The following is a 15919-nucleotide window of genomic DNA, read 5'->3' as shown; positions in this document are numbered from 1 at the left end:
CAGCAGGTGGCCAAAGCAGCACTGGATGGGGTCTGGGGGGGATGTTGTGCTCACTCTCCACTTGTTTCCCAGGCAGCAGCAGCAGTGCCCTGGGCCTGCAGAGCCTGGGGCTGTCCGGCCAGGCACCCAGCTCTTCCTCTCTGGACGCAGGAACCCTTTCTGACACCACAGCATCAGGTAACTGTCCACAGCAAGGAGCACGGCTCAGGGCCTCAGGACCCTCAGGCCTCGTTTCCAATGCTGTGAGAGTGTAAGGGGCAGCTGCTTTGACAGGCCATTCTGGACTTCCCGCTTCTGCCTTGGCTTTGGAAATAGGAGTGGGGAAGGCATACTGATGCAGCTCGGCAAGGGCGCTCATGGCTTCGCTTCCTGGCTTTGCATGCTGCCTGGCTTCATTCAGCTCATTCCCCGAGGAAAGACCAAGAGACCAGCTTGCAGGTTGATCAGCTTTAGGGCTTAATCGACAGCTTTTCAGCGTTCTGACATTTTAGACAACATTAAAAGAAAGACAAGAAATAGAGATTATACCTTTTAACTTTTTCTCTTCATTTGGAAATAAAAGTGAAGCCGAGTTAGCTGCAGGTTAGAGTAGCTAGCTATCAGGGATCTGCGTGCTTGGGAGGTAGGGATTTTGTGCATAATTCAAATGCATAGGAAATCTTCAGACCTAATTTTGTCTTCACTTTCAAACTCTCCTAATATGATAAGAAAAATTCCTTAGTAAAGAGTTGGACCAAAATAGAAGAGGGTGGTACATCTGAACACGTCGCTGGAAAAGCAACCCCTGATTAATTTAAGGGTTGATTTAGAGTTTTTCAGACTGATGCTTTCCTATATTTGTTTGTTTCTTTTTTATTTTCTTTTTGGAGGTTTTACCCTGGGTAGGTAAGAAAGAGATAAACTGGCTGTTCCCCCTCACCTGCTGCCATGGCTTGTTGCTTTCCTTGGTCCTTTTAGTTGCTGTCATTTCAGGCTTGGAGGTTGCTGTCGTGCTGTACCACGTTCCTACTGTGCTCTGTGGCTGTCTTGGCTTCCCTCCTCCATGTACCTCATCCAGCATTTTCCTCCTGTCTCAGCTCAGCCCTGATCCTGGATGCTGTGGCTGTCTCTGGGGAATTTCCTTGCTTCATTTTAGCACCTGATGAGGATGATTAGGAGGTGTGAAATTTCCCAGTGAGCTCCCCCTGGACCACCTGATTAGAAAGAAAAACAAGCAGGGCTGATTTAAGAGCTCACATAGTGATTTCCTCTTATGAGCACTGATTACAAAACAAATCTCATTAAAATTCAGAGTCCTGTGCTTCCGATCTCAGGAGGAGTCAGTAACACCTACACAGTGGTGACTGAAGCCTTGTAGCTAGAAAACGGAGTGTTCATGTCACAGATTCTCACTGAGTCTCTGCACTGTTCTATTTGCACTGTGGTGCAGCATCAAAGGAAATGCCCAGTGAACTGGGTTTCCACTTCTGTCTCAGTACTGTTTGCAATGCACCGTGTGCAGTGTTTGTTCCTGTTAGTTATTAACCAGCAAAGCAAACCTTTCCCTTTTTCCTTTGGCGACAGGACAGATAAACTGCATTGTGTTTTCTGCACTATGTGGTTTGATGCTTTTGCTCCAAGGAGGGGTTTTTACCTGTAACAGCTCTCGTTACTCTCTCAGCTCCAGCCTCAGATGACGAGGGCAGCACAGCAGCGACGGATGGTTCCACCCTTCGGACCTCTCCCGCTGACCATGGTGGTAGTGTGGGCTCGGAGAGCGGGGGAAGTGCAGTGGACTCGGTGGCTGGCGAGCACAGTGGTAATGTGGCTGGGGTCCTGATCTCCTTGGGCAGAGGGTGGGGACAAAATGGGAATCCCTGCCTGGGTCCTGGGATTGGTTTCAGCAGAGGGAAGCTTTGGGGTCTTATGGAATTTATTTGACCTCACCCCTGGAGTTTCACGTGTTCAGTGATAATAGCTTAAGCTCAGTGAGGTTAATATTGGAATATTTCATAGGCAGCTTTTAATTATCTGTTAGTGGAAGAAAGCAATGGCACACCTAATCCCAAATCATGATTTAAAAAAAAAAATGTTTTTATTGATTTCAGAGAGAGGAAGGGAGAGGGAGAGAGGGATAGAAACATAAATGATGAGAGAGAATCACTGATCGGCTGCCTCCTGCACGTCCCCTACTGGGGATTGAGCCTGCAATCCAGGCATGTGCCCTGACCGGGAATCGAACTATGACCTCCTGGTTTATGGGTTGACGCTCAACCACCAACCCACAAAAGCTGGGTACAAATCATGATTAATCTAAAACAATTTTGGTATGACCTTGAAGTCCATTGTTCTGGTTTTTGCTCTTTCTGTTTGGGGAGGATAGTTTGGGTAGCATTGTTAATGATCTGATGTGTTAATATAATAGGTCATTTTCACATAATTCTAGCTGATAGGATGGAACTCTAGGATGAGGAAGCATGAGAAAGCCATTTTGGTTTGATCTTATAAATCAGTCTGTGGATGTGAAAAATTTTTTAAAAAATATATTTTATTGATTTTTTTACAGAGAAGAAGGGAGAGGGATAGAGAGTTAAAGACATCAGTGAGAGAGAAACATTGATCAGCTGCCTCCTGAACACCCCCCACTGGGGATGTGCCTGCAACCAAGGTACATGCCCTTGACTGGAATCGAACCTGGGATCCTTCAGTCCACAGGCCGACGCTCTGTCCACTGAGCTAAACCAGTTAGGGCTGAAAATTTTTTTTGTGGAGGAGATTAAGAGTAGCTGAGAATGTCTAGATTCCCAAATCAGTATATATTCTCTGGAACGTGAAGTGGAAATTTATCAGTAGCTGAGATTAAGATCATTCTTGTAGGTAGATATTGTATTCTGTAAAAGAATGAGTGACTGTCTTGGGAGTCATTTTGCATAGTGCCATGGGGTCAAAATTGTGAATTTCATCCTTATATAGTTTCACATAGAAGAAAAATTTTCCAAAGCTACCAGTTATCTTCTAACTATTGCTGACTTGAGAATGCATTGGATTCCATCATGCTTTGGGAGTTGATTTGTGCTTTTAAATCATTTCCCTCCAGTATCTGGCCGGAGCAGTGCTTATGGTGATGCCACAGCAGAGGGGCATCCAGCTGGACCAGGAAGTGTCAGCTCAAGCACTGGCGCCATCAGCACCACCACTGGACATCAGGAAGGAGATGGCTCCGAGGGAGAAGGAGAAGGGGAAGGAGAAGGAGATGTCCACACCAGCAACAGGTCAGGACCTGGTCATTTCAGTCAGGAGGCTTTCCTGTGGGAAAATGTTTTAGGAATGGGATGATGGATCCATTGCAGGAAGTGGAGTAGGTGATAGCAGTATATTTCTTTTGAAATATACAGATAATAAACTCATGAAGCAATTTAAAATCTTTGCAAGTGTTCTAGATCTGTCTTTGTTGTCCTAATTAGAATTCTATCAAATCAAATGCAGAGAGCATAGAAATTAGTTTTTCCCTTAAGACTTCCCTATATTCCTAAATAGCTGAGGAATATATCTTCCTCACTCAAATCTTTCATATATCTTCCTCACTCAAATCTTTCTTGTTTCATCAACAAGATGAAACTAATTTTGTAGCATTCTCTTTATAAATGGCATTGTTATAGGCTCAACAGTGATAGTTATTAAATATACACTAGAAATAGTTGCTTGCTCAGCATGTTTATAATGTAATGGAGAAGTAAGACAGAGCCAATACATGTTTATGCCTAAAAAATACCAGTGGTTGAGCTCTTGGCAAATTGAAATTAATCTAAAAATTCTAATCAGTTTCCCTCAAGACATTCTGGTGGTGTGTGTACTGGATTGGTGGAGTGAATGTATTCTTAACCAAGAGGTGACTAGAGAAATAGGAAGAAAAACCTAAGAATTCACTCGTGATATAGTATTTGTTAAATTTGTTGAGGCCCACAAATTTATCACATTAGTGTAGAAATAAAGATTTAATACTTTGAACTGAGTGATTTTTATCAGAAAAACAGGTCACTGAAGCTGTCAGTCATCAGAGACATTGCAGAGGGCATCCGAGTGTCTCCTTTATTGTCCCTCCCATCCCCCTCAGACCCTTGCAACAACTCTCATGGAGGTGACCTGGCTCAGTTTAACTGCTGATATCTTGATGGAATTCTTTTTTTAACGTAACATAAAGGGGCTTTCTACTTAATCTTTTTATTTTCTCTTAATGTGATTTCTAGGTTATTTTCACTTTTTATCATTTTCTTTCTCTGCTTCCTTTTTTTAAAACCTTATTTTTGGAGGTATAATTTTCTGTTCTTTTTTTCTAGCTTCATAAGATGGAAGCTTAAGTCATTGATTTAAAATCTTTGTTTTTAAAACCATATTTGAAGCTATATATTTCTCTCTAAAATTCCTTTTAAACATTATTTTCGCTGGAGCCCACATATTTTGCTATGTTCTGTTTTCATTGCTGTTCAGGTAATGAAAATTCAGAATTTAGGCTTTCTAAATTCTGTTGTAATTTACTCTCTGGGCCCAGGTATTTCCAAACATTCGGGGATTTTCTAATTATTTTCTGTTATTGATTTATAGTTTAATTTACTATGGTTGCAGAACATACTATGTGATTTCAATCCCTTGAAATGTTTTGAAATTCATCATTACTTCTAAAATGATGTTATGTCATTTTAGGATTTTTAGTTCTTTTTAGCAGGATGGTCAATTGAGGTAACCTAGCCATATTGGACATGGAGGTCTCTAAAGTGGTTTTAAGTTAATTAAACAAGGTGGCTTATTGTTTTAAATAATATAATAATTGAATTGTTTTTACTTTTAAGTCACAAGGAAATTGTAATTTTTGTTAGTGTTTACTTTTTTGGTGAAGTTTCAAGAATAATAAGTGTTTGAAAAGCCAATGATCTGGCATGATCTTGGTCCAGGTCCAGACCTGCTCATTTTGTTGACTTTTTCCTTCATGTGTGTATTCACTCAGATGCATATTCTCCAAAAATGAAGATTTTAATCATCTCAAAGCTAATGTTTTATCCTAAAAGTGCTGAATTGCTGCTGTTATCTCTGCTTTCTTCACTTGTACCTCTTCCATTCCTGATCAGTTCTTACTCACTTGTAGTCCCCCATAGCTTGCCTAATTACTCATGAATGCAGGCAGGTATGGGCTTTTATGTGTTATAGAATTCTAAAGGACATTTAGCTCATTCCTTTGAGTTCTTTTTAGAATGATAATCATTATTCAAATAAGACACTGTACTTCCATTCAGACTTTTATTATTTTGAAAATATTCTGGATAACTGCCTACTAGGATATGTAATATATGGAAACCACACTTAAAAAAATATATAGGCATATGGTTTCTTACAAACAACGATTTATAAAAAAAATGAACAACGATTTACTGTGAGAGCAAATCCATTAATTCATTCAGCAAATGAACTTTTAAATTTATGTAAGATTGTGTGTTAGGTGAGGCTGACAACCAGCTTGTCAGCAAAACCCTAATTAATTGATTTTCAATTGGTCCTTTTGAATCTGTGTATTCACTAGAGGTCCAGGGGCACACACTTAGTATGGAAATCTAGCTGTTTCTTTGCAGATGAAGGTGAGGTAGTGACCAGATGAGTAGATGGGAAAACTCCTGGGTCCTGTATGGGAAGGTTGGTGTTGAAATTGAATTTCACACTAGGAAAAATGATGGACTGGCCTTTCTAAGCACTTGGGGAAGCATGAGAACGGAAGTGTTGGGTCACCATGCAACTGGATGATTGAGAATTTCTAGGTGAAAGGATGCCAGGAAAATAATGCCTAGAGGCAGAATAGGGCCATATGCTGGGGGAAAAACATAGTGCTTACTATTAAAGGTTTAAATTTTGATACTGAGAGTGGCTAGGACCTGATTGCTTGAGAAATATTTTAAATTTCATGTAGTAGGTTTTCAGTACCATTAATAGTATTTTGTAATAGTTTTGCTCCCTTTTAACAAAGTGAGATTTCTCCTATGTTGCTGGTTAATAAATAGGCATTTATTAATGTTAGGATTGTCCCTGAGCAGTAGGTGCCCTGTTTACCTTGGGAACAAGAGGAAAGAACTATATTCAGCTAGTAAGTGGTTGTATATTTGCTCAGGATTCATATATTTTCCTTGGCCTTTTAGGCTGCACATGGTCCGTCTGATGCTGTTGGAGAGGCTACTGCAAACCTTGCCCCAGTTAAGAAATGTTGGAGGTGTCCGGGCCATCCCATACATGCAGGTATCCATCTCTCAGTTCACTGGATCTATCACATTATAGTTGGACCATCCTAAGCATGCTGCCATCTCAAGGCATTGGTATTAAACAATGGAATTCAATTTATAGCCCTTCATTTTATAGATGAGAAGCCCAAGGGTCAGATAATTTTTTCAAAATGTCCACAGTCATCCAGCTAGTTATTAACAGAGCCAAGAGCAAAAGTCTGCTCCAGAGATTCCTAGTCTGCAGTGACTCTTCATTAATATTAGTGTATTAGAGTATGGTCTTGTGATAGCTATTCTCCCACTGGCTGCCTTCCTTTTGGGCAAAATTGTTCTTTAATTCTTAGTAGCACAGTGCCCTCTCTCAACCCAATTTGGTTGAACGTAATATAGGTTAGTCATTTAGTTTTACAAACTTTATGCAGAACATTTTCTGTGATGCCAAATACCAACATTTGACTCTTCTCACTCTGGACGCATAAACTTTGGATAACTTGAGATTTAGAAACTTTTCACAGATTATGATTGACAGGGAAGTCAGGAAGATTGGGATTTCTTCTGAAACACTTTGTGTTTGAGTTGTTTTCTAGGGAAGTGGCTTTCACGTTTTCTCTCTCTGACTTCTAGGTCATTTTGATGCTCACTGCAGACCTGGATGGAGAAGACGAAAAAGACAAGGGGGCCCTGGACAACCTGCTCTCCCAACTTATTGCTGAACTGAGCATGGATAAAAAGGTAAAATCTGAGTCATAGTCTGTGAAAAATAGGGCTCAGCTAAGATCAGTTCTCAGTTGTTTTTTCTTCTCTTAGAGAATTTCCCCTATTTTCAGGGGGTGACCATCCATTGAGGCCTCTAGTTCTGTTGATTCCACAAAAATGCTTTCACTGCCTACTTTGGCCCAGGCATACTTTTGGATCTGAGCATAATTAAGGAATAAGACCAAGTCCCTACCCCTATGGTTCTATAAGGTGAAAACAGTGAATTAGTTGTTTCTGTCTTCATATGGCTTCCTAAGTGTATCAGGCTTTTGGTAATTCAGGTGTAGTCCATGGATACATGAGCTTGCTTTGTCTCCGTTTCCATCTGAGGCATATTTAGCACTGATAGGCCTGAGGGAATCTTGTTCAGAGGATGCCTCAAGCTTAAACGTACGCCTGAGCTCCTGGGCTCTGTGTCTGCTGCAGGATGTCTCCAAGAAGAATGAGCGCAGTGCCCTGAACGAAGTCCATCTGGTGGTAATGAGACTCCTGAGCGTCTTCATGTCCCGGACCAAGTCTGGATCCAAGTCTTCCATATGTGAGGTATTCTTGCTTCAAGCTTACGGGTGTGGGGAAAGGTAGGATTGTCTGGTTGGTACTAGGGCTGAGGGCAAAGGTGATAGTCCTGATAGTCAGAATAAGGCCATTGTTGTTGCTTGAGAGGAGTTAGATTCTAAGCTGTCACCTCTTCAAGAACAGAGCCTCCACCTTTTTCAGAATCCCTTCCAAGTCCTGCTCTTTGCAACAATCCCTCCATTGGAGGGGTTAAAGGGTTTGGAAGTTTCATTATTAAAAGGCAGGGGACTGTTCTGCAAGGCGCGGAGTGGCTAAGAGGATTCCCCACTGTATGTTGCTATAAGGTATGGTAATAAAGCAGAGAGAAAGCAGTGTGTGCATGGTGGAAAGGAGATTAACACAAAGCAGAGAAGGTAGAAATGGAGGCTGAACTGCATCCGATCTTAATGAGCTTATGAGCTGTGGGGTTTGCTGGGATTTGCAAGGCTCTCCTAATGGTTTTATTTACAGTAGCTTTTCTCCTACTTTTTTATTCATGTGATCGCTTACCCCATCTCCTTTGGAAGCTGGTACTATGAGAAGAGCCCCTATTGGGAGGGTGGAGTTGCCCAAAAGTGCCTATAATGAAAAGTTTTCTCTCCTTGAAATGGTCTTTTTTTCTAGTTGCCCAAAGAAAAAGAGAAAACCATGCCCTCCAGGTGGAAAAGTTATCTAGTCCTTGCCTCTTGGCTTCTGGCATGTGTGTGTAGAGAGATTAGAGTTGAGAACTGGTGTTTATTTGTTTCTTTTCTTTTACCATGCCGTTATTCAAAGGAATTGGGGAAATTTTGAACTAGTGGGAAACTTTTAACTCAAGAGATCAACTACCTCACTTCCATGACAACTAGCTCTACTGTGAGTGTGTTTCCTCTCTCCAGCACCCAGCTGCATTTATAAGCCATTCTTACCTTCTCCCTCCCAGTCATCCTCCCTCATCTCCAGTGCCACCGCGGCAGCCCTGCTGAGCTCTGGGGCTGTGGACTACTGCCTGCACGTGCTCAAATCCCTGCTGGAGTATTGGAAGAGCCAACAGAACGATGAGGAGCCCGTGGCTGCGAGCCAGTTGCTGAAACCACATACTACTTCCTCCCCACCCGACATGAGCCCTTTCTTCCTCCGCCAGTATGTGAAGGTGAGGGCTTTCCCTGGACAAAGAGCCGCTCCTGTGCCTCATCCAGAGCACACTCAGTGAGGAGAGTGAAGGAGCAGAGGGCGAGGAGCTGCAGGAGGGAGCCTGCATTCCTTGGTGGGCTCCCCGCATCACTTGGTGTGATTTAATAAATGCCCTTCTATTGGGATCCTGAGTCCTGCCACTTTGTAAACCTTAGGAATTGAATGAAATCAGACAGTCATGGCTCTTTCACATTAAGCTCCTTAGAAAAAGATGAGACGGTACAAGGTCGTATTGTCAGTAGTGGGTTATGTTCTCATGTGGGTCACATGCTGTCATTAGAGGTCTTTTAACATGCTAGTTTAGAAGATGGGCTTCTGATCAGGTGAGCCTGGGAACAGTTGTTCTCACTTACTAGCCAAGAGGCTTGGAGAAGTTCTGTCTAACCTTACTTGTATACCTGGAAAAGGAGGGTACACAGTGTCTGCTTTAGAGGGTTATCGTGAGCATTGAATGAGGAGGTGTTTGTAAAGTGCAGTGCCTCGCCCATACCGATGCTCAATAAATGTTCATTATCACCATTTCTATTCCACTGAGTCCATATGGTGGAGCTAAATGGGTTGGACTAGCTATGCTGCTTACTGCGTACTCAGAACTGCTTTGAATATATAGGAGTATAACAAGCATAAAATAGGAATCTGATCACGTCCTTCTCTTTTTAATAACTCTTAGGTGGTTTTTTATTACTTTTCGGCCAGAAAGTTCTTTGAGGATCCAGCTATCTTACTCCCTAGCTTTCGTACCCACAGCACCCCTGCATGCAGCCCTACTGAAGTGTGCATTTTCCCACGTGGCATGTTGCCTTTGTTCATGTTGTCACTTGAGAATTTCTTCTTCCTCTGCATCCCCGTGTTCCCTCATTTCTCGAATTCCTATTTCTTCTTCAAGACCCAGTTCCAGCATTGGATCCTAGGGAAAACCTTCCCTAAGACACACTTCCCTGTTGTCGAGTCTGATTGAGACAGTGTTTACCTGGTCACGCATGTGGAGTCTCCCCTTCAAACTCACAGCAAAGATCATACTTACTCCTTTTTATACTCCCAGTGCTTGGCGTAGAACCGGTAAATAACTGGTGATTGAATAGGAGACACATGCAGGCTCTTCCTGGGAACCACACATCTTGCAGGGTAGCTGTTGTTTCCACTGTCCTCAAATCTCCCTGTACCCCTGCCTGTCCGTGTGATGTGAACCCAGGATTTCTCCTGAGTTTAGTGATCCTGGCCCCCTTGCCTTATTTGAATATTTCTTGTTATTATGGAAGTTTTAGTTCTAGGGAATGAAGTATATCTCACATAGAAAGTCAGATCTTTTCCTGCTACTGCTTTTTCAGTATTTTCTAATTCTAGGTTTTGTGTAAGTAGAATACAATCAATCCAGTGTTAAAAACCAGAGTGAACTTTTAAAAAAGAGCAGTGAGATCTATCTCCACTGCAACCTTTACATGTAATGAAATTGCCCAGGAGCCTGGGGCTTTGCTTGGTTTGTAAGTGAAACTGTCAGCCAGTGATGGCTCTGGCTTCAAAAGGAGCCATTGACCAGCTCTAGCTTAAGGTATGCCTAGTGAGCAGTAAACCAGCCTTTTTCTTAAGTGTGGTCATGGAAATTGCCAATCACAGGTTCTTACACAAATGTTCTTCTCCCAGGGTCATGCTGCTGATGTGTTTGAGGCCTATACTCAGCTTCTAACAGAGATGGTACTGAGGCTTCCATACCAAATAAAAAAGATCGCAGACACCAGTTCTCGAATCCCACCTCCTGTCTTTGATCATTCCTGGTTTTACTTTCTCTCAGAGGTAAGTGAAAGGGGCGGTGCCAATGGAGGAGAGGACACATCAGCTGTGACTGCCTTTGTGGACCCCTAACCCTCATAGTGTTCCCCCTAGGTCTCACCCCTGTGCTGTAGACTACAGGGTGGGGCAAAGGCACGTTTACAGTTGTATGCAAACAGTTTTTCTTGTATTATTATTTATTCATTATTGTGTTATTTTCCATGCACACTACTGTAAACCTACTTGTGCCTTATCCTGTATATGGTGAAACTGGGAGATGTGCATCAAAGCAAGCTATCCACTTTAGTTTCTGATCTGTTCATTTAACTTCCCCCACACAATGATAATGGGCAAGTTTAATACTTCGGACTCTGTCTGGAAAACAGAACGTATATTAGTTAAATTAACAGAGATTTTAATATAGGGAACTGGTTAAATGGCCATTGAAATAGCAAAAAGATTGAAAGGGAATGCTGAGATACACAGAGATAGTAACTACAAGCAGAGCTACCAGCAGCCGTGTGTGAAGAGGGAGGCCCAGTGGATCTCAGGAGGGTGCAGCTGCTGGTACCTTAGGAGCTCTGAGGAGAGGGGGAGTGTTGTGGTTGATTCTGGAAGTACTGAGAGAAGTTGGTGATTAACATTTGGTTTGCCCTTGAATACTAAAGAAAGAACGGAGGCCGCCAGGGTGAGGGGCTGTTGCTAGGATAGCAGGCAAACAGGAAGAAGCAAGTTCCTTCTTTTCCTCCTGCTTTCCAGTGTCCCTTTAGTGCTCCCTATTGACAGAACCTAAGAGGGAGCCAGTTGCAAAGAAACAATGCAGTTAGCATAATTCTGGACTGGACATCGCAGAGCAGCAGGGTATTATGGGGTGAGTTTGGAGCCAGCTGAGAGACCATAGTTATTAACCACAGCAATCGTGAGATTAACTCTAGGATGAATAATCTGTTAGCAATCTCCAAATGACCATTTCAAGGTGTATATATGTAACAACCTCACCTCTTTCCCCATCTCTTTCACCTGAGAGATTTGGAATGTTTTTTTCCCTTGTATTTTCACTTGATGGGCCAGAGTGGAGGCCAGCTTCCCTATAGATTCCTAAGTATTCTGAGAATGGGAGCAGTAATATTGCTGTATTTCCCTCTTTGGCTTCTTTCTTTCTATGCCTGTCTCCTGGCCCCTGTAAGGAATTCTAAAGTTCACCAGAAGCTAGCTTGGCCACAAGAAAATAGTTTGGTTTGTGTTTCTCACCCGTTTTTTTTGTTTTTGTTTTGTTAATTCTCACTGGAGGATATTTTTCCCATTGATTTTTAGAGAGAATGGAAGGGTAAGAGAAAGAGAGAAACATTGATTAGTTGCTTTCCACATGTGCTCCGACTGGGGCAGGAGAACCAGCAACCCAGGTACGTGCCCTTGATAGGGAATTGAACCCGAGACCCTTCGGTGCGTGGGTCGATGCTCTATCCATTGGGTCACACCAGCCAGGGCCCTTAACAGTTTTTATTTTTACCTTTTTTTAAAAGAACTGCTATATTTTATTTATTTTTTTGTTAATCCTCACCTGAGGACATTCTTTCATTGATTTTTAGAGAGAGTGAAAGGGGAGAGACAGAGAGAAACATCGATGTGAGAGAGACACATTGATTGATTGCATGCACCTGCAACCGAGGAATATGCCCTTGACTGTAATCAAACCTGAGTCTGAGGGGCTGACACTCTGTCCACTGGGTCAAACTGGCCAGGGCTATCACCAGTCTTCAATAACAGCTCATGGAAAGCCAGGGAGCTCAGGCTGGTACAGATATATAGTTCCAGAATCATTGACTGTGTTGTTTATTCCCCTCAAGTACCTGATGATCCAGCAAACGCCATTTGTGCGCCGGCAAGTCCGCAAACTTCTGCTCTTCATCTGTGGATCAAAGGACAAGTACCGCCAGCTCCGGGATTTGCACACCTTGGACTCCCACGTGCGTGGGATCAAGAAGCTGCTAGAGGAACAGGGGATATTCCTCCGGGCAAGTGTGGTGACAGCCAGCTCAGGCTCCGCCTTGCAGTACGACACACTCATCAGCCTGGTAAGAGGAGGTGGAAGTGGATGGGTGGGGGGAGGGTATGTGATGAAGCTCAGCTGAGTAAGTAACCAGATGGAGTTGTAGACGGGGCTTTTAGATATTTAGAGACCATCCTGGTCAGGGTTGGGATCAGGGAAAATCTGTAATACCTGACTGGGTGCTACGCCACCATGTGTAGTTGGCTTCAGGGTCTGAGATTTTCCCTTACATTCCCTCCCCTACCTGGCTGTGGTTCATCTCTTATGAGGAAGGGTGACTTGGATTTTTTACCTCTGTTATTTATTCATGTCATGGGCAGGATCAACCTGAAATTTGTACATTTCTGATTTGTGTCCTTGAATGCTAAAGAAATGATGTCTTACTGCCTGAAGATAAATTGTTTGGACTTTGGGGAGTAAATTGAATATTTTGCTTAGGAGCATCTAGAAGGAACAACTTCAGTATGAAAGACTCCTAATCTAATGTCCTTACTGTTGTGCTTTTAGTAAGAAAAAAAGTAAACTTTTGTGGTTTTCCAAATCATGGAAAACCATCTCTCCTGCTGCATTATTAAGCAGTCTGAAGGGTGCCTGGAAACAAAGGGCCATTGTGTGGTGGGGAGTTGAACTTAGGAGGCGCGGCAAGAGCCTTGTGTGTGGGCCTTGGTCCCAGGTTCACCAGCACACCAGATTAACTTTGCACAGAGGGCTGTGTTCTGTTTGCATCCAAAACCAGGATGATGACCCCTCAAGGCAGCAGGTGTGGTACCGGGTGGGCTGCTAGGCGGGGTTACTCATTTTTGGTGATTGGTTTCCATTTCAGATGGAGCACCTGAAAGCCTGTGCGGAGATTGCTGCCCAGCGAACCATCAACTGGCAGAAATTCTGCATCAAAGACGACTGTAAGCAGTGCTGCTCCTTTTGATTGCATTATTCATTCATTCCTTCAGGAACTATTACTGAGGCGACTATATGCCAAGGACTAAACTGGATGCTAGAGACATAAAGCCATGACCAAGATAGGTAGTCATGCACCACTTAACATTGGGCATTCTGGGAAGTGTGTTATTAGGCCAGTTCATTGTGCGAACATCATAGAATGTACTTATAGAAATCTAGATGGTGTAACCTTTACACACGTAGGCTCTGGGTATATCACCATCATATATGCAGTCCATTCTTGACCAAATCGTTATGTGGCGCATGACAGTGTAGACAGAACTCTTGCCTAGCAAAGAAGACAAGTAAAAACTTAAAAGAGTGGTAAAGGTCAATAGATAAGATTTGGGGTGCTACAGGGGCACCAAGTAGGGGTATCTGACCTCTACTGATAGTAAAGCTACAGAGGAGTGTATGGAGTCTACAGAATCATCTTATTTAAAGAAGTGGGGCTGGGAGCCATTCTCTACATAGTGTTACGATACTTGTCAGTATTTCCTCAGGATGTAAATTCTTCTTGGCAGCACTCAGCAGAGAGAACTTAGAGAAGGAGCTGGTGGGAATAGGGCAGTCCTGACCATATAGAGAAGTTGCTCTAGTCCTTGCATGTAAGTTGAGTTGTCATCATCTTGGAGCTGAGCCCCTCTCCTCTGCCTGCAGCCGTCCTGTACTTCCTCCTCCAAGTCAGCTTCCTGGTGGATGAGGGGGTGTGTCCAGTGCTGCTGCAGCTGCTCTCCTGTGCTCTGTGCGGCAGCAGAGTGCTCGCCGCGCTGGCGGCCTCAACAGCGTCCTCCAGTTCCTCCTCCTCAGCCCCTGTGGCCTCCAGCTCTGGACAAGCCACAACACAGTCCAAGTCCTCCACTAAGAAGAGCAAGAAAGAAGAAAAGGAAAAGGAGAAAGAGGGTAAGAGACCAGGGTGATATAGTCTAGTCCAGGGGTGGGCAAACAATGGGTTCTTAAACTGGACCGGAGGGCCGGGACAAAAGCATGGATGGAGTGTTTGTGTGAACTAATATAAATTCAAAGTAAACATCATTACATAAAAGGGTACGGTCTTTTTTTTTTTTTTTTTTTTTTTTTTTTTAGTTTTATTCATTTCAGATGGGCCGGATCCGGCCCTCGGGCCGTAGTTTGCCCACGGCTGGCCTAGTCTCTCCTGGAGCACAAGGTTTATTCTCTTCTGAAGTGTCTTTCATCCTGACTTAAAGGGGACCTAAAACCCAATGACCTCTGGGCTCTACTTTTGGTCTCATTTTCAGTTACATTGAAGGTGACACCTTAAACAGTGTGCCTTCTCATCCTAAGTGACTGTGATAGGAAAGGTCAAAGTAGACAACATTTTTACTAGGCCAAGTTCCTTTTTCTGTGAAATAATAACAATTGTTCTGTGGCAAGTTTGTCAGTGTGAAATGAAATGTGCCCTGTAAACTGTTGAATGCTCTATAAATGTAACCTGTTTTACCTGACTTCTCAGCATCAGAAATGCAAGTGCCTTTCTGCTTAACTGCTTTTCATGGTCCTTGGTGGCCTGAGACAGGTGATCAGGGGTGGAAAGCAAGGAATGTGTTCACATCCTCTCAATTAAATTTCAGATCTCTCTGTTCAAGTAGGTGTGTAGTAATATTGACTGTTTTTGGTAGCAAGCTTTCGAAAGGTTATTTCTCCTCCAGTGTAACTATGTTTGTTCAGTGCCAGGTGAATTATAGGCACTTTCTGCTTTTGGGGGCTGCATTATTATATGTCTCTTTTGAGGTTGACCTTTTGTCTCCCAGGAAGCAACTGAAAGTTGTTTTCAAATTATAACCATTTAGCTCCAACATTTAGACGTGGACAGCCTCCCCTCCCTCTGTATATGCTAGTGCTGGCTGTGATACTCTAGACCACTTCCCCCTATTCTTCTTGCCTTGATCTTGCAGGTGAGAGCTCAGGCAGCCAGGAGGACCAGCTGTGCACAGCTCTGGTGAACCAACTGAACAAATTTGCAGATAAGGAAACCTTGGTCCAATTTCTGCGTTGCTTCCTGTTAGAGTCCAATTCTTCCTCGGTGCGCTGGCAGGCCCACTGCCTGACACTGCATATCTACAGGTAGGGTCCAGGGAGGTTTTAACAGTCTTCATGGATCTGGGACCAGAGTGGACGGTGTAGTCCTGGCTTGGTTTTATGTTACACGCTCACGGTCACAGTGTCAATATTTATACCAGCCTGAGCATCCTCTGAACTATTACAGATTTCTTCATTGAGTTATCTGATTTTTAGTATTAAACTGATATTTTAAGCAAGAGATTATCTGTTTCCCACTAAGAAGGCTATGCTTCTAGAAATTTGTAAAATGATCAGGCTTGACTCGTTAGGCTAACAAAGCTTGGTGACTGCCATTGAGTAATGTTGGATGATGGGAATAGACCGCCTCCCGAAGACAGGAAAGGACTGTCCTACATCT

General features: G+C 43.1%; 1 protein-coding gene across 6 annotated transcripts in view; it reads left to right on the top strand.

Annotated features, from left to right (window-relative positions):
• Window positions 1-15919, top strand: part of UBR4 (ubiquitin protein ligase E3 component n-recognin 4) — a 133463-nt gene that overhangs the window by 66789 nt on the left and 50755 nt on the right. For 5 of the 6 annotated variants that reach the window (XM_070404214.1, XM_070404211.1, XM_070404213.1 and 2 more), the window contains 12 exons: window positions 73-177; window positions 1661-1798; window positions 3077-3251; window positions 6159-6255; window positions 6864-6971; window positions 7422-7538; window positions 8473-8682; window positions 10365-10514; window positions 12338-12565; window positions 13364-13442; window positions 14140-14382; window positions 15396-15564. In XM_070404214.1, coding sequence (XP_070260315.1) covers window positions 73-177; window positions 1661-1798; window positions 3077-3251; window positions 6159-6255; window positions 6864-6971; window positions 7422-7538; window positions 8473-8682; window positions 10365-10514; window positions 12338-12565; window positions 13364-13442; window positions 14140-14382; window positions 15396-15564 — 1819 coding nt within the window. The remainder of the gene's footprint in view (window positions 1-72; window positions 178-1660; window positions 1799-3076; window positions 3252-6158; window positions 6256-6863; window positions 6972-7421; window positions 7539-8472; window positions 8683-10364; window positions 10515-12337; window positions 12566-13363; window positions 13443-14139; window positions 14383-15395; window positions 15565-15919) is intronic. The other variant, XM_070404210.1, reaches the window with a different exon arrangement.

The sequence above is a fragment of the Myotis yumanensis genome, unplaced genomic scaffold, assembly GCF_028538775.1.
Source record: "Myotis yumanensis isolate MYYU_CA2020_CCGP unplaced genomic scaffold, mMyoYum1.0.hap1 SCAF_2, whole genome shotgun sequence".
In the NCBI taxonomy this organism is placed as follows: Eukaryota; Metazoa; Chordata; class Mammalia; order Chiroptera; family Vespertilionidae; genus Myotis; species Myotis yumanensis.
The sequence above is the reverse complement of the archived record's forward strand: the minus strand, read 5'-3'. Positions and strand labels throughout refer to the sequence as shown.